The sequence below is a fragment of the Musa acuminata genome, chromosome BXJ1-3 (genome assembly GCF_036884655.1).
Source record: "Musa acuminata AAA Group cultivar baxijiao chromosome BXJ1-3, Cavendish_Baxijiao_AAA, whole genome shotgun sequence".
Classification (NCBI taxonomy): domain Eukaryota; kingdom Viridiplantae; phylum Streptophyta; class Magnoliopsida; order Zingiberales; family Musaceae; genus Musa; species Musa acuminata.
Genome location: NC_088329.1, coordinates 12,711,972 through 12,730,581, shown reverse-complemented (window position 1 = coordinate 12,730,581; position 18,610 = coordinate 12,711,972). Strand labels below are relative to the sequence as shown.

The window sequence follows — 18,610 nt, the reverse complement described above, 5'->3', positions numbered from 1 at the left end:
CAATTTTGGGTCGACTCGGTCCTCTGACCGCGGTGCCCTCAGGTGACGCCCCTGCTATTGAGCCACGCGGCGACGGGCCCACTCATCGAGCCCCCCCGCCATCGCAGCCGTCCTCGGTCGACGACCCGCATCGGGCGGTCCAGAAGCCGACGCGCTCCGCGATCGACACGCATCGGCCCACCTCTCCCGACAGTACGCGTCCATCGACAAGGCCGCCACGTCGGGGGTCCCTGCGCTCGGCTGCGCAGCGGATCGGGGCGTCCTCCCCGCCCTCCCCCCGGTACGGCGCGGCCAATCATACGCCGCGGATGTGGCGGGAATCACGTGGTGGGCCAGCCTGTCTTCGACCTTTCGTTGCCACGTCGACGTCCTTGCATGGGCCGTTGCGGCATCGGCCGAGTTGGGCCGGGCCTTGTCGTCTACCGCTACGCCCTAACGCTCCGCTTTTAAATCCCCGACGCCTTCGGGGAGTTGGCTGTATTCACGGGTGGGGGCTTTCTCTCTCTCCATTTTAGAAAGTGTAGTGAAGGACGGTCTCCGAGGCGGCTTCCGGAGGGCGACCACCGGCTTTCCCCCGACGTCTCCTGGTTTTCCGATCACGGTAAAGCGGTTTCCTCGCTTCTCCTCGGTGATCCTCTTCGATCCATGCAAAGATCGGCTCGATTCTGTCTCTTTCTGCTTCTTTTGCCCCCAGTCTCTCTGCACGGTGTGCTTTAGTCAAGTGGAGATTACCGCTAAGAAATGCGTCGGCATCCAGCTTGTTTTCCTTCAGCTGCTTTCGATTTTGTTCGTGGTTTAGAGCTCTTGCTTCAGTGTTAGGGTTCGGCTTTTGTCGTATTCGTTCCAGGATGCGAGTAATAACGGGGTTTTCTAGGGACAAATGTGCTGTGATATAGTTGCTGTCGTTGTGCTCCTTGATGCGGTTGACTAGTGTTAGAGAGTGTGGAAGAGTGCTTTTTGTGTACGGACGTGATGCGATTTAGACTCTCCAGACTCTGGATCTGCGATTGGGCCATTGATGGACGCAGATCTTCGAACCTTACTTCGTTGATACTGTTGTTTACGAAGGTCTTTGCATATCTATTTAGGTATAGTCTGTGCAAGCTTTTGCGCGGCGATGTCTCATTTTTTGTTCCAGTTTTTACGATTTTTCGTTTCCTTTTGAGATTTATTTCTGTTGCTTAGTGTTTTTTATTTACTGTTCTTTAAATGAATAACCACAATATTTGTTTTGGCCAAATGGATGATGCCTTGCTTTCAATAATTTTCTTGTTCTGTGATGCGGCATCTGTTTCAACTGTTAGTTGTCCAACTTCTTACCCTCGTTTTCTTTAATTGCCTTGAGCGTCTTGCACATGCATGAGAATATTTGACAGCTCAACTATTTTAGATGACATCCACTGTTAATGGATAATTAATGATGATTTAGAACCTTGACGCATCATTTCTGTTTTAAATTAACTTATTATTGCTCTCTATACAAGCATAAAGCACTTTGGAGCTATAAAGATTTTGGGTTGTAGAGGACAGAATCTTTTTTTTTACGTGACCCTAGTGGCACCGTTATCATATCCTCAAAGTTTTGTAATTTCATGTAGGCTGCCGTCTGAGTTTCCAAATTTCGTCAGCTATTGATTTGAACCTTGTTATTCTCTTTAATCGTGCATGCAACGAGCTTTCATGTATTATCCAGACTAAAGGACACCCTTCCCTGCACTTTTCTGGTGGTTCAATGAACCGGTTATGTTCAATGAATGAAGCGTGTTCAAATTAGATTCAGTGCCCCTTGAAAATCTGCTGCTGTTCCCTGTGAAATCTGTCTCTTCCTAGGTTTGTTCTGTGATTCTGCTTTCATTCCATCTTGTTTATTCAGTCCCCCATATGGTGCTTTATTGCTTCCGCTTATTATATCCGTTGGTTCTTAAGGCTACCGAAACTTTTTTTGCATTTCATTTCTCTGCCATGTTGGTGTTTCCTCTATTATAAATAGTTTCCTCCAGGTTTCTGGTTTTGGAAGGCATTTAGGGTAGACATTCTGTTCATTCTTGAGCTTTCATGTAGTAACAGTCCTGGATTACTGCAAAGGGTGGTTGTCTCGATAAGATTGGGCCTTCTAGTTACAAATGTTTTGCTACTATTGTGTTGTTTGATCTTTTGAATCAACATTGTTTTTCCCAAAGTTTAGAGCTGGCATTCTTATGCAGTTGACAGCATGGTGAGGAAACGCAGAACTGAAACTTCTGGTACAGGGGAGAGCTCAGAATCTTATGGGACAAGCAGCCCCAGTGGGCGAGCAGGGCCCCAGCGGCCATCAGAGAGGGGTCGTGCTGCACAGCAGCAGGGAGGTGGTGCAGGGAGGGGTTGGGCTCCACCCGGTCCTCAACAGCCCCAGCAAGGTGGTCGTGGTGGTGGGGGATACTATCAGGGGCGAGGCGGCCGACCACAACCTCGTGATGTACAGCAACTAGGTGCTTCATCTCAGTACCAGGGACGGGGTGGGCCTCAGCCCAGAGGTGGAATGCCGCCTCAGCAACAGTATGGTGGACGCCGGGGTGGACGTGGTATGGCTGCCGGACGTGGGGTTGGTCCTTCAGCTGCAGGTCCATCTAGGCCACCGGCTCCCGAGCTGCACCAAGCAACGCAAGCTCCTTATCAAGCCACTCAAACAGTCCCATCACAGGCAAGTTCATCACGACTGGTGGAAATATCCACTACTGAGGTTGCAGAACAATTTCAACATCTCTCTGTTCAAGGTGTAGCTTCATCCAGTCAAGCAATCCAGCCTGTGGTTCTACCAGCATCTTCGAGCAAGTCTGTGAGATTTCCAGTACGGCCTGGAAAAGGTACCTTTGGTGTCAAATGTGTAGTGAAGGCTAACCATTTTTTTGCTGAACTTCCTGACAAAGACCTTCACCAGTATGATGTGAGTTTTCCTTGTTCCCCCTTGAAGACTGCTATGAGATACAGGTTTCTCTTTCTTGTGGCATGATATTAACTTGCAGTTGTTACATAATTAATAAGGTTTCAATTACACCGGAAGTTACATCGCGTGTTGTCAATCGTGCTGTGATGGAACAACTGGTGAAACATCATAGAGAATCTTGTCTAGGAGGGCGGCTACCAGCCTATGATGGCCGGAAGAGTCTCTATACAGCTGGGCCGTTGCCATTCACCTCTAGAGAGTTTCAGATAACTTTAGTTGATGAGGATGATGGTTCAGGCATGGAAAGGTCTTTTACTTGACCAATTGATATGCCTCTTTACAATTATTTTGATTTTTTTTGTCACAAAATGGTTCATGAAAAATATGTTTATGGTTTGCAGACGACAGAGGACATTTCGGATTGTTATCAAGTTGGCTGCCCGAGTCGATCTTCACCATCTTGAGATGTTTTTGGCTGGGAGGCAGGCTGATGCTCCTCAAGAAGCATTGCAAGTTCTGGATATTGTGCTTCGTGAACTACCTACTGCCAGGTAAGAATTAATGTTTTAATACCGTGATACCTGTTTGATTCACATTTATTGTTAAAGATTTAATATGATTATTTCTTGATGGTCTGCAGATACTTGCCTGTTGGTCGGTCCTTTTATTCACCTGATTTAGGGAGAAGGCAGCAACTTGGTGAGGGATTGGAAAGCTGGCGAGGTTTTTATCAGAGCATTCGCCCAACACAGATGGGCCTCTCTTTAAATATTGGTACAAGCATCCGATTCTCAATTTCCATTTAATTTTTTGAACTTCTTTTAGTGGAGAAGGTAGGTGAACCATGTTGGAAAAATGTAGACATTATTTAAATCATAGATCATGTAACTAGAAGTAATTTGCAGTTTCATGTGTGGAGGATCATTAAGACTCAGCTAGAGTCATAATTGGCTTGTTCCTGTTTGGTTCCTACAATTCCAGCAAATTTGGTCATTTATTGGCTGGTTGTGATGGGATTTATTTTCAATTGGGTTTTAATCCGATCAAACATGCTCCAGAAGGGTGGGAATGTGCTTCTAGCTGGTTCCTACCAAGTTCCACTTGGGTTGGCTGCTTCTTGATGGACCCTATCTTAGTCCAATTCAGACTAGCTTGGTCAACCCTGATTGAAGTTTTATGAATAATTTTGATCCCAATCCCGATCCTGAAGACTTTGTTTTATTTCTGCATTCCACTGTTCTTTCTGACATTGTCAGGTATATAATTTCTTGATATCTGAGGACAAATATGTAAACATCAGATTTTTATTTGATATGCAGATGGGGCTTTGTAGTTGCTGTATTTCTTGTTAGGCAGTATGATATCTTAATTTACCTTATGGTGCAGATATGTCCTCCACAGCTTTCATTGAGCCACTACCTGTTATTGACTTTGTCACCCAGCTTCTGAATAGGGATGTCCAATCAAGACCACTTTCTGATGCTGATCGTGTGAAGGTTTGGTTTCAATAGCTTTTTTAATTTGTCATCTTGCCTCTATATATATAAATGAAGAACTTTTTTTTGAATTTGTGAACATCTTAGTATTTCTGTTGAAACTCTGCTTCTTGTGAAGTGGTACTTTCATCAGTTTGTCTGTTTTGTTTTGTTATATCACTGTTTATCATATGTGTGCTACTCCAGATTAAGAAGGCTTTAAGAGGTGTGAAGGTTGAGGTCACTCATCGTGGGAATATGCGCAGAAAATATCGCATATCTGGTTTAACATCGCAGGCAACTAGGGAGCTAACGTGAGAGAATACTTTGTTGTTTACTGATGTAGTTCATTTTAACCTCTTCATTATTTAAAGGACATAGTAAATTTTAATGGAAATGTCATCCTCTATCAGAATGATTCTTATACATTTTTATTTTGTTCTGAATTTGTGAATGACAGTTTCCCAGTTGATGAAAGAGGAACAATGAAGTCTGTTGTCCAATATTTTCAAGAGACTTATGGTTTTACAATCCAACACACAAATTGGCCTTGCTTGCAAGTCGGAAATCAACAGAGACCAAATTACCTACCCATGGAGGTGAGCAGTTGTTGTCACAGTATGCCCTTTGTATTCTATGGTATACTTCTCATATTTATGACTTTATTATTGTGCTTATAAAGCTCAAAAAAATTTCTGATTAGAAAATGCATGTTGTCTCTCATTTTAATTTTGTAGGTCTGTAAGATTGTAGAGGGACAGAGATATTCTAAGAGGTTGAATGAGAGACAAATCACAGCTCTTTTAAAGGTGACATGCCAGCGACCTCAGGATCGAGAGCTCGACATTATAGAGGTTACGTATTTATTTTAACGTCAATGATTAGCTTATCTGCTCATGAGTTAGGTCACTTGCAATCTTTTTTATTATTACTCAAGATGCAAAAATTAATTTGGCTCTTGATGTTACTTGTTCTTTGATGCCTGTTCTCTAGTTGTTGTTGTCTTTCCTCCTTTAGAACTATTGACCTATTGTGTTTTTAGTTTAGCTTTGAATCCAAGTTTGGTACAGTGTGGTAAATCATTAGGGTCGTGACTGGGCTGGGCTGACCACATTTGGTAGGGTTACATTTGGATTGGGAGGGTAGGATAGTAAAAGTGAGGATACATATGATGTGATATTTCAACTGGTCAACAAACACTTGCAGCTAACTTGTAGGACCTGGGTTGAGCAGGCTGATGGGTAAAGGTCGGCTGCAGATTGTTTAGTTACAGGAGAATGCTATTGATATTCTCACCCTCACTGAGTATAAGAGGAAATAGTGAAACCCTGTTGCATACCTCCACAAGCAGCCAAGGGAAGAGAAAGTAGTCCTATGAGTGGGGTAAGGTTATGTTATTATTATTTTCTCCCACTTCTAATTTTTAACAACTATTACTTGCTTTTTTAGTTTACCATTCCTATGTATATACCAGAATATTAAAACAACAATAGCAATAATAACAACAAAACTGTAAGGTTCGGTTATATATGGGTCTTTTGTTACCATTAAGATATCTAAAGAGTCATATATAAGTTAAGAATATTTAAATATTTATTTATAGATTTTATTAGAATCTTTATATAAGTAACAGTAATCATTTCACTTCCTTTAACTATTATGTAGATCTCCTAAGCAATTTCTTTTAACCACACTGTCCATATCATCTTAAATGATTATACCTTGTTTTATCTTTTATCAAAAAGATTTTTTTCTACCTTTCCTAATAACTCCATACATCCACCTCAGCATCCTCATCTCAACAATACATTTCTTAATTGTTCAACACTAAATACTGTAGGTTTAACAATTATCTTATATATATATTTTCTAATCTCAAAGGTGTTCGATGATCCGATGGTCACACAAGATAATTATAGTAAAATACTACCCAACCAAAATATAAACCGTCAATCACTTTTTTTTCCTTGCCCTTGGATTTCAGTTACTGAACCAAATGTTTCTTATGGTGACATCTTTGACCTGAGCTTGTTTGGGCCTGCTTTTAGTCAAATTTTTGGCACAAATCTGATATCTGAAGATTTGGTTTCAACAGGATATGTTGGGTTATGTTTAACACTGGGTTTTGATCAAGACTCGAGATTGTCACCCATAAAGCTGTACTTATCATCATTTACCATGGAGTTATACCTTAATGATGATTTTGTTTGGAGAACTATATAGTTATAGAATGAAACTGCAATTATTCAGAACATTCATGGATATTTCCTGTATCTAGATTCAGCGTAGAAAATTTTTTTATCTCTCTCATTTCTGTATCTGTAACTATGTGCATGTCATTTTTACAGACAGTTCATCACAATGCTTACCACGAAGATCCTTATGCCCAAGAATTTGGCATCAAGATCAGCGAGAAACTTGCATCAGTTGAGGCTCGTGTTCTGCCTGCCCCGTGGGTAATTAACACAACTAATTTGATGTAATTAGTGTCTTTTCTGTTTTAATGAACTCCTGCAGCTTGCTATTTTCACATCATGCTAAATTTCAATGGATTTTTATTAGATTTTGTTGGTTGTGCAGCTTAAGTACCATGACACTGGTAGAGAGAAGGATTGCTTGCCTAGGGTTGGCCAGTGGAATATGATGAATAAGGTATTGCATTAAGCTGCTCTGTTTTTAGCTTACTAGGTTATTAAGTGAGAAGCTCCTACATGTTGATTCTGCTTGTGTTATATGCTTGCATTCATTGATGATATTGGGATATGTATCTAACATTGTCAATGAGCTTTCTTCTCATCTTATATGTGCGTGCATGTAGCAACTTAAAGACAGGATTTTATAGCTACCTTTTGTATAGCAACTGATCATAGTATTTACCAAATATTTATAGTTCTGACGGAGATTCAGGATTTGGTCCTTGACAGTCCAGCAGGACAATGCTCTCTAAGACTTCGTTCAAGTCGATTTAGTTTTGCTGTGACAACCTTATATTATTATTTTTCTTCTTTCAAGGTCAAAGCATAGAATGGAAACTATCAGGGTTCTTTGAGATTTTTTCTTCTTTGTTGTGGGCATTAGTCTTGTGCTTGTTCACAAATATAGTCATCTAATACCTTTTTGGCTTCTGCATTATTAATTTGTTGCAATGGGTGCCGTTGAAGCTTTATGTTCTTCGTGCAGAAACATGAACAGGCCTTCTCTCCTATATATTTACCTGTGATACTAATCTGTCTGTTCTGCAAATTGTAGAAAATGGTGAATGGTGGGAGGGTGAACAACTGGACATGTATCAATTTTGCACGGAATGTTCAAGAAAGTGTTGCTCGTGGGTTCTGTCATGAGCTTGCTCAGATGTGCCAGATATCTGGAATGGTATGTTCTTGATCTTATTCTTGTCAGAACATATCCTATTTTAATTTGATAAATGATGTATAATATAAGAACCTTGGTCAATAATGTTACTTAAAATTTTAACAGGAGTTTGCTCGGGAGCCTGTACTTCCTCCATTAAGTGCTAGGCCTGACCAAGTGGAAAGAGCTTTGAAAGCACGCTATCATGATGCAATGAGCATACTCCAGCCCCAGGGCAAAGAACTTGATTTGCTTATTGTTATATTGCCCGATAATAATGGTTCTCTTTATGGTATGATAACATGCATGTGATCTTGTTCAGTATAACTTAATTAACTTCTTTTTTTTTCATCACCATAAATTTTAATTCGATCTCTGCTGCTAATTCACATAATGACAGGTGATTTGAAGCGGATATGTGAGACGGATCTTGGTTTAGTTTCACAATGTTGTTTGACTAAGCATGTTTTCAGGATGTCCAAGCAGTATCTCGCCAATGTTGCGCTTAAAATAAATGTAAAGGTGGGTGTCTGGATGTGTGTTATCTGTTCCCTTTTTTTTTTTAATCTCCGTGCTCTGAAAGATGTTTTCATGGATAGGTTGGAGGAAGGAACACAGTTCTTATGGATGCCCTGTCAAGGCGCATACCACTTGTTAGTGACCAACCTACTATTATATTTGGTGCTGATGTCACACATCCTCATCCTGGAGAGGACTCTAGCCCTTCCATCGCTGCTGTAAGATAGCCTTCCTTCACATATTTTTTCTTCTTTTTCCATGTTATCTTTTATTTGGATAGTATTGCTTACTTTGTTTCTATTTGCTTTTCAGGTTGTTGCTTCTCAAGATTGGCCTGAGGTGACAAAATATGCAGGATTAGTTTGTGCACAGGCCCATCGTCAAGAATTGATTCAAGATCTGTTTAAAGTCTGGCAAGATCCTCAGCGTGGAACTGTGACCGGTGGCATGATCAAGTATAACTCATTAATCTATAGCCAGTTATCTATAGAGAATTAGTTGGTAGTGTTTTTCCTGTATTTTCATGTTAAGGAATCATCTGTTACATATGGGATGTGCAGAGAGCTTCTTATTTCCTTTAAAAGAGCTACTGGACAAAAGCCCCAACGAATTATTTTCTACAGGTATACAATTAAGATATTTTTTGCATTTTAATATCTGTTCCTATGATGTAGATTCACTTTTGGTCTTCTCTCTTCAGGGATGGAGTAAGTGAGGGGCAATTCTATCAAGTTTTACTTTATGAACTTGATGCAATCAGAAAAGTAGGATATCTTTTCACCAATGTGCATTGTTATTCCAATGTTATCACTATCCAACATCTTTCTTCATTTTTGTTTCAGGCGTGTGCCTCTCTAGAATCAAATTATCAACCTCCGGTGACTTTTGTGGTTGTCCAAAAACGTCATCATACTAGGCTGTTCGCAAATAATCATAATGATGACCGATCAGTTGATAGGAGTGGAAACATATTACCAGGTAAGTTTGTTTGACCACTTGATGCTGCCTACTTTAGTTGTCTGCCTCTTAGCTGTTGCAACGATGTTCCTTACTTTAGAACCTTTGTAAATATGGAAATTTGATCTTATTGTGGTTTTTTTTTGCCTTTGGAAATTTTAGGGACTGTTGTTGATTCCAAGATCTGTCATCCTACAGAATTTGACTTCTACCTGTGCAGCCATGCCGGCATCCAAGTAATATTATCTCATCACTACATGCTTTTATTTATTTATTTTTTAATTGAGGATCTGGTTGGCAATAAAATTTGACCATGCTGTATTGAACATGAAGGGCACAAGCCGTCCTGCACATTACCATGTCTTATGGGATGAGAACAAATTCACAGCTGATGCATTGCAAACCCTGACAAACAATCTTTGTTACACGTAAAGATCCTACGCTTTTAATCATCCCTTTCTGTGCTTATTTCTGGTTCATCTATTTGAAACTTAACATTGATTTCTTTGCAGTTATGCAAGGTGCACGCGCTCTGTTTCAATCGGTATGTCTTCCTTTTTTTTTTTGCTTTTTTTTGTTCCTTTTTTGACTTGCAAATTCCCATGGCTGACTTGTCCTATGATTGTCCAACAGTACCACCTGCATATTATGCCCATCTTGCCGCCTTCCGAGCCCGGTTCTACATGGAACCGGAGACATCAGATAGTGGTTCCATGGCAAGTGGAGCAGCTGCAGGACGCGGGGCTCCGCCCGGTGGACCGCGTAGTACGAGAATTCCAGGTAGTGCTGCCGTTAAACCTCTTCCAGCACTGAAGGAGAACGTGAAGAGGGTCATGTTCTACTGCTGAGCTGACAAATCCCTTGGTGGCTGCCTTGTGTTTGCAACTTGACTCCACCTTTACGTCCGTACTACTATCTTGTTTGACTTCTATATGCCACGCATGCACTCATTTTGGCCTTCGGTATGCACACTTGATAGTATTTTCTTTGGGAGAACGTACGTATTTGTAGACTCTGATATGTTGCATGGGATATTCTAGTCGTATGAATCGTCTTGTATTGACATTTTATGTTATTGCATCTTACATATATATTTATAGCACCGAGACATTTACAAATTTTTCATTACAAATACGAACGAGAAAAAGGGAAAAAGAAAACAAATTGATGAATGCACACAATAAGATCTGTCACCATGATTAACCGACCCAATTCCATTGCTTGGTTGGTACACTCCTGTAGTATCTGCTCCTCTGGTTGCTCTAGTAGAATGCAGCTTTCGTGAGAGGAGTATTATTTCCTGGTGATTCATAGCTACTGGCCTCCCTTGTGTTTTCTTGTACAAATGGCTAATAGTTTGCGGATAGGATTTTGGGATGGTTGTGATGCAGGTATTGCCACTGGTTTCGGCTTTGCCTCTTGCTGAGCTTGATCTGTGGCTATCGGTACAGTTTTGGCCTGGGAACGAAGACAAATAGGCAAGAAACTTTACTAAGTCGAAAGCTCTCTTTGTGATGCAGCTCATGTAATCACTTCGTCCACTCGTTAACTCACCAAGTTTCTGAACTGCAGATTGTAGAAAAGCTGCAGGTACTTCTCCTTCGCCAGCTTCTCCTCCTTGTTTAGCTGCCTCCATAAGCCATAGATCGACCCCATGTTCAACACCTTGGTCGCGTAGATCTTCCAGGTGTAGCTGTAGGTCACAATTCCTCTTTCCTCTTAGATCTCTTTTCCGTGGTTATACTACACTTACCTACGTACACCAGCGGATTCAGTGCAGTACCATTCGTATATGCGCTGGAGGCCGGCCGTGGAGATCTTGTTCCAGTAGCTCGCGTCCTTGCACCTCTCGAAGAAGTCCGCCATTTTGCCGCTGGCTTCCTCCCCGTCGGTGGGGTCGATATGGAAGCCCGACACGCCGTCCACGATGATCTCCGCCGGACCTCCTTGGTTCGTCGCGAAGGTGGGCAAGCCGCAGTTCATCGCCTCTATCACCGTCAACCCGAACGCTTCGTACAGAGCAGGCTGCATCAGGAGAACGTAACACATCTTACCATTTAATCGTGATTGCGGAACACCATGACGGGAGACGTTACAACGATCGATGAGACCTGCACGAAAGCTCCCTTGGTGTCTGCGATGCAGCGGTACAGCTCGCCGTTGCGGACCCGATCGGTCTGCGCTGCTATCCATCGCATCTGCCCGTTCAACTGGTACTTCTCGATCAGGGAACGCATCTTCTTGATCTCGCTGATCTCCTCCCTGTCCTTCGATTTTGAAGGGTCGAGGAAGCCCGCGACCACGACCAGGTTCACGAGCCCTCTCAGCTTCTTGTTATTCCCGTACCACTCGACCAGCCCGGTGATGTTCTTCACGGTGTCGAGCCTCGCCATGGAGAAGATGATGGGCTTCTTCCTATCTTCAAGGTATCCTCTGCTTGGAACAAATGTTAGTGCTGCTGAGACGATCATGTCACTCACGAATTCTATCGGGGGGAAGGCCTACGTGTGCTCCTCGTTGTCCGTTTTACTGTACAGCAGCTCCTCGATGGCAGGATGAAGCGAAGTGAGGCGCTTCTGCTTCTGGGTGTAGGGGAAGTAGACGGATTGGTCGGCTCCAGGGGAAGCTATGTTGAACTTGGGATGGAAGACGTCGATGCCGGAGACGAACCGGCACAGCCCTGGAAGCGTGAAGGCGTGGTGGCTCTCGTACTGCCCCGGCCGATCCTTGCTGCACCGCCAGAAGACTTTCAAACCAATCAAGAACAGCCATGAAGCATCTCAAACCAATCAAGAACAGCTTCCGAAACCGGTTACCTTCCTGCAATTTCCTGGTACGTACTGGTGATGATGAAGTCAGTGGTGTTCATCGCGATCATGTCGGCCGTGAATTGGCACGAGAAATGGTACTTGGGTTCCAGTTCTTTCCACTTCACATCCGAGTCCTCGTACTTGGTCTTCTCGAGAGCATGCGCGATCGTTCCCTGTTCGTCATGGTTATCTTAGGCATCCATTGGGTGTGAAATGCGGAATGGGCTTCAAGAGTATCTATCATCTGTTCGCCACACCTGAGTCACTCCGAGCTTGGTTGCCATGAGAGACGCCACCAAGTTTCCATCGGTGTAATTTCCGATGATGAGGTCCGGTTTCCCTTGCAAGATGTCGACTACTTTGGCAGCAGCATCCTGAGAATCCCACAACCAGATTTAAGGTCACGTCCACCATCAGGAGTCTTACTTGAGTTCAAGAACGACATGCCTGAGCGTATCTCTCGAGGTAAGGGTAGACGTCGAACCGAGAGACCCACTGTTGCACAACTCCGGTCTCGGTCTTGAATGGCACCCGGAGGATGTGGGAGTGCTTGGTGTTGAGAATTGGCTCCAGTTCTTGGTTGCATTTCGTCCCCTTGGCTTCTGGTATCAGCCTGGTCACCTGGATTCACCTCATCTTGTTGACTCTGCTTTCTTTCGTTCAAGGCTTTCTCATTCGCTAGTATTTGATCTACTTACCACAAGAATCTGAGGTTTTATCGTCAGTCCTTGTTGCTTGATCCTCAGCAGCAGCTCCTCCTCGAAAGCTTTTACTTGGTCCAGAATGTAGACAATCTGATGATGATGATGATGCAAAGAACAACTCAAAAGACAGCACCGGCAAGAGAGTCTCTAGTTATCGGTAGAGAGATCGAGTTCCTTATATACCTGCCCACCGGTGTCGGGCAAGCCAAGAACATCTGCTTGTCCGAAGTAGCCATGCGGGGACAAGATCACGATGTTGAAGATGGAGGGAACTCTGCCGAAGAACTTCTCCAGATTGACAGGATCGGGTGCTTGGAGAACCTCAGATAGACAGTTGAGTGTCTCCTTCACAGTTGCCGCAGTGTCACCCCATCCTTTCTCCAGCCCCCACTCCTCAAATCTGCACACAATGCCGCATGAATCAGACTGATCTAAAGCTTCACCTGTTTATTAATTTCAAGTCTTTCTTCCTTGTCCGCCACCTGGGTTCGAACTTTTGGAATGGCGTGTTCTTCGGAAGCCCGCTGACGAACACTTCCGCCAAAAGGAGCGCCGTCTGAAGCTTGTTCACAGTGTCGAACGTGTTGTTGATCATTAGCTTCTGCAAATAGACGGTAGAAATGTCAGCAACCAGAGATCTTTGACATGTTGGTGCAAGAAACTATAACCTGCTCTTCTTACTTGGCCTCCGTGATTAAGGGCGAGAAGGTAATCCAGCAATGGCTTCATGCTCTCGGAACTGGCGTTGAGCTTAGCTGATATGAATCTGGATATAAACTGCGCGCCTTTGCCTATCGATGACGGCAAGGTGAGCAGAGGCGTCGACGGCTCAAGAGCTCCGAAGTCCACTTCCAGAGCATGCTCATCCGTTGCCCTGCGATTATGATGGAGGGTTCAAACAGTGCTAAACGTAAAAGATTTTTGAGCTGTTCATATACCATTTCTCATCGTAGATAGTTTCTTTGTTCTTGAGGTACTCGCAAGGAGTGATTCCATCGACCGAAAGATCGACGGAGTGGACCTTGACATACTCCCATATCCCGGGATGCGGCCTCACTGCAAACGCCACGAACGGCGGAAGAAGGACGGCTTCCTGTTGTTCGACGATGATTCCTCGGTCAGTAATGTGTCTACAGCAATCGAGAACGAGACGAGGACTTGTTACCTGTGTGGAACAGATGATGTAGCCGAGAAATCCTTCCATGACCTTGGCCTTCTCCGCCTCGTCATCGATGGACTTCTCCAGCTCCTCCATCAGCTGCGGGTTCTTCATGACCCTCTTGCCCTTGGAGACATACCTAATGTATCTCGTACGTTATCGAAGAGTCAAACAACGCACCATGTATGGATGCTACAGAAAAATCCAAACTTGGTTGTTGAGGTGTTGCATGGCGATACCTCGCGAAGCACTTCTTCATCTGGTACCGGCTCTCCTTCAGTGCTTCAGGCATGCCCTCGGCGATGCTGTCGGATCTCTTGAAGCTGAGCGAAACGGCGGCCATCTCGGAAGCTTCGTTTGTTCTGTTGTGGTTGAAGCCTAAAGAGAGAGAGAGAGAGAGAGAGAGAGAGAGAGAGAGAGAGAGACAGAGAGAGGCGGTGTTCTGGGCTTCGTCCACGTCCTCGATGCCAATTTATAGCAAATGGTTTCGTTTGAGGTACGAGTTGCAGATGAGGAGGAGAAAGCACATTTTGTTGGAGAAGTAATCCTCACATACGTCTGGGAAGGGGACAAGCAAGGCAGAGATTCCTTGGCCTGGCTTGCAACCTCTTTTTTGGGGGTTTCGTCAATCCCAAGTCTTCAATTCCACTTGTGCTGCCTTCCTATCGCTGGATTTGCGGCAAGGAGAGAAAAAAGGCATCTCTCTTTGCGGCTGTTTCAACCTTGTGAGCTTTGCACAGACGGGTATAGGCATTAATCACAAGGGTATTTTAATGATTAATTATCTTATTAATAATATCGATTTTGATGATAGACAATAAATAATATCGATATTGATGATTCAAATATATATTAACTAACTATGCCAAAAAAATATATCGATTTAATATGATTCAAATTATTAGCAAAAGCAATGAATGAATGTTTCATCACTACTTAAAAGCGTGACACATTTTCCTTCTCATTAATTTGATAGTCTTAAAACTACACGATCTCAAGTCTAAATTAATAAAAATATAATTTTTTTTACATCTAAATGTCTGTTATAGATGCTTATAAGATCTGTCTGACATGTACCTAATTGGTCGATCATTTAAAGGTAGAGGAGGCAAGAAGAAACATTACACAATAATTGGAAGAATTTTCTTTTTTATCCTTCGGATTTGGATTCATTCTGAGACAGACAGAATAAGGTGATAAGCAGATAAGATTTCCTCAAGGCAGTTGAGGAAATCTCTCAGCAGTTGAGAAAAATCCTCCATGCTGAATGTGTATCTCCCTACTGAGTGTGTATAAATGGCTGTCAAGAACTCACTATCAAAATGTATTAGGCAATTATATCTTATACGTTTCATAGTTTCTTCTACAATTTCTATCTTTCTATCTTCTTCGCTTAATTTCTATCATGGTATCAGAGCAGTTTGCCTAGAGCAAGCCCTCTTCTCCGGAGTCCAACCATCCCTCTCGTGGCGACGCCTCCGCCCCTCAGCCGTAGCCATTCGCTGCAGCCTATTGCAGCACTTGCGGCTGCTAATATCAGATCCTAAAGGAAGCACAGTCACGGCCTTTGTTTCTACCGCCGGCTGCTGCTCCCTTGCCAACCGAAGTCTTCCGCTGAAAACTCCGCTGCTCTTCCGGCCACCAAACTCCAATACTGCATTACTGCAACTATCTCCAACCTTGCAGATTTCTCTAGCATCGCTGCAGAAATCGCTGCAAGCTGTAGAGATTTCTTCCACCTCGCTGCCTTTCTTGCTGCAGATTGCTCGCCCATCACTGCAGTTCATCACGCTGCAGCCTTCTCTGCAGTTCATCGCGCTGCAGCCTTCTCTGCAGTTCATCGCGCTGCAGCCTACTCTGCAGCGCATCGATCTGCTTTTCTCCTCCTCCCTTCCTCCTATATCTTTACATCTTCTATAAAGATCACTTGACCCGCCACAAAATATCTGGGATGTCTTCATTTTCCTCTTCCGTTATTCCTGTCCCTATTTCTGCAGGGACTCTGAGCACTTCTCAAAGTCTTATCACCATCAATGCTGCAGCACTCAATCCCTTCAAATTATCCAAAGGCGGCAACTACGCATCTTGGCGGGCACAACTTTCTAATCTTTTATTTGGTTATGATCTCTTAGGTTACGTTGATGGCTCTCTCCAATGTCCACTTGAAGTGATCAACATCCCAGGCGAACCCAATCCAGTGCCAAATCCAGCCCACCAACTATGGTTACGTCAAGATCGCCTCATCCTCCAAGCTATTCAAGCTTCCGTTGCTGGATCCATTGCCCCGCTGATATCCTCATGTACGACTGCTGCAGAAGCATGGTGCAAATTACAAACAACTTTGGCAAATCGCTCGCGTACTCGCATGCTCGGACTTCTCTCCAATCTGATGAAAATGAAACAAGAGGGAAGTACTATTGCTGATTATCTACAAAATATCAAAGTTATCATCGATGATTTAGCTTTGATAGGTCATTCTCTCAGCGATGAAGAAGTCCTAATCCATACCCTCAATGGCTTAGGAGGCGAGTACAAAGAACTGACAGCAGCACTTCGGGCACGTGACTCACCAATATCATTCGAAGAACTTTATGATAAGTTGATCGACTATGAGACGTACTTGAAGCGTGATGATAAGTTGCCCGGACCACCTATTACAGCTCAGGTCAATCAAAAATCCAAGAGGAAGAGCAACCAGTACAATAAGCATGTCAACAACGATTTGGCTAAGCTGCCTCCTAGCCTTATGGGGCCCAGACCAAACCCTCCTTACCCATATCAAGGTGGTAACTTTCATAATACTCAGCCGTCGCATCCTGACTTCACAGGCCGCCAACGAGTTATTTGCCAACTATGTGATAAAGTTGGACACTCCGCGAAAGTCTGTCGGTCTTGTCCCAGACTCCCTACTCCATCACAGTGGCCTCAGGCGAATTTCATGGCTACTCCAACTCCTACTCAACCTAATTGGATTGTGGATTCGGGCGCCTCTTATCACATCACCTCTGATCTTCAAAACTTGTCCATCTACAACAACTATGACGGAAATGAAGATATCATCATCGGTGACGGTAAAAGAATTCCTATTACTCATTCTGGTTCCTCAATGCTTAGTTCACTTACCACAACCTTTACACTCGATGATGTTTTGTGTGAACCTAACATTAAAAGAAACCTCATTTCTGTTTTTCAATTCTGTAAACAAAATAATACATCAATTGAATTCTTTCCTAACTTTTTTCTTGTCAAGGATTTGAGCACGGGGGCATCCTTGGTCCAGGGCCAGAACAAAGACAACATTTATGAGTGGCCATCCACTTCACAAATTACCCTTCCTACTGCTCACTCCTCAATCGCAGCTCCGGTTGATGTATGGCATCGTCGTCTTGGTCATCCCTCCCCTTTTATTCAGCAAAAATTACTTTCTCGTTATTCTCTTCGAAAATCAATAGCACTATTAATCATTGTGATGCTTGTCTTTGCAATAAAAGTCATAAACTGCCTTTTGGGACAACCTCCATTTCTTGCTCTAAACCATTTGAAATCATTTATACCGACGTGTGGGGCCCTGCCCCAATTCCTTCTTTTGACAAGTTTCGTTTTTATGTCATTTTTGTAGATTATTTTACTAAGTACACATGGTTATATCCTCTCCATCATAAGTCTGATGTTTCTATTGTATTTACCAACTTTCGAAAGTTGGTCGAGAATTTTTTTCAATCTTCCATTAAAACAGTTTACTCTGATGGTGGAGGCGAATATCAAGCTCTCACATCCTGTCTCTCTGCTTGTGGTATACAACACCTCAAGTCACCCCCACATACTCCCCAATTGGTTGGTTCTGCCGAACGCAAACATCGGCATATCGTTGAAACTGGTCTCTCCCTTCTACATCAAGCATCCATGCCACCATCTTTTTGGTCAGTAGCTTTTCAAACTGCAGTTTATCTCATTAATCGTATGCTCACTCCAGTCTTACAATACCAGTCACCATTTGAAAAATTATTCCACAAACTTCCAAACCTTCATAAACTCAGAGTTTTTGGCTGTTTATGTTATCCATGGCTCCGTCCCTATGCGTCACATAAGCTAACACCACGATCTAAGCCTTGCACTTTTATAGGCTACTCTTTTGAACATAATGCTTTTCGATGCTATGAACCCCAAACTAAAAATGTCTTTATATCACGTCATGTTATCTTTGAGGAGTCTGTCTTTCCTTTTCAAAATAATCTTACCATGCAAACTACTCCGATGAACATACATCACTGGAATATCCCTCCGATCTCATCACACGAACCTCCAATGACACCGTCCAGTCCTTACTCTCAAGATTCACATACTACTATTACTCCAGTTCAACAGCTTCTCACTCCCTCTATTCCTCCACTCCCTTCCTCACAAGTTTCCCCTATTAATGAAGTCATACCCTCGGCAACATTGCCACTGGCTTTACCTTCTCCTAGATCTAGTGACATTGTTGTGCCGACGGTTGACCCGGTCCATGACAGTGACTCGCCCTCGGCTATACCACCAACACAATCTACCACTTCCACCCCCCCTAGACATCCAATGACAACACGCTCCAAAAGTGGTATTTTCAAACCACGTCAAGTCCTTGACTTACATGCTATAACAAATTCCTCCACTGAGGCCAGTGAACCCACTACAATCACTCAAGCTCAAAAATCTTCTCACTGGCGTAAAGCCAT

At 43.2% G+C, this 18,610-nt stretch overlaps 2 protein-coding genes across 2 annotated transcripts; one reads left to right on the top strand and one right to left on the bottom strand.

Annotated features, from left to right (window-relative positions):
* Positions 1–476: 476 nt before the first annotated feature.
* Positions 477–10,327, top strand: LOC135623396 (protein argonaute 1B-like). The gene is made up of 23 exons (XM_065126321.1): positions 477–601; positions 2,205–2,923; positions 3,022–3,230; positions 3,325–3,474; positions 3,564–3,697; positions 4,310–4,419; positions 4,606–4,712; positions 4,859–4,997; positions 5,136–5,252; positions 6,747–6,854; positions 6,979–7,050; positions 7,648–7,770; positions 7,876–8,041; positions 8,150–8,271; positions 8,349–8,486; positions 8,581–8,723; positions 8,829–8,891; positions 8,969–9,032; positions 9,111–9,246; positions 9,388–9,461; positions 9,559–9,653; positions 9,738–9,769; positions 9,859–10,327. Exons 2-23 carry the CDS (start codon positions 2,213–2,215, stop codon positions 10,071–10,073), a joined length of 3,228 nt encoding a protein of 1,075 aa, XP_064982393.1. The 5' UTR covers positions 477–601; positions 2,205–2,212; the 3' UTR covers positions 10,074–10,327.
* Positions 10,328–10,403: 76 nt separating this feature from the next.
* On the bottom strand, positions 10,404–14,295 carry LOC135623401 (sucrose synthase 7-like). Its single transcript, XM_065126328.1, has 15 exons — positions 14,138–14,295; positions 13,905–14,037; positions 13,678–13,832; positions 13,421–13,613; positions 13,222–13,340; positions 12,923–13,139; positions 12,734–12,829; positions 12,483–12,656; positions 12,293–12,409; positions 12,042–12,208; positions 11,731–11,955; positions 11,337–11,658; positions 11,009–11,250; positions 10,780–10,918; positions 10,404–10,683 (listed from the first exon to the last, which is right to left on the bottom strand). The coding sequence occupies exons 1-15, from the start codon at positions 14,239–14,241 to the stop codon at positions 10,540–10,542; spliced, it is 2,547 nt and encodes an 848-aa protein (XP_064982400.1). The 5' UTR covers positions 14,242–14,295; the 3' UTR covers positions 10,404–10,539.
* Between the last annotated feature and the right edge of the window lie 4,315 nt (positions 14,296–18,610).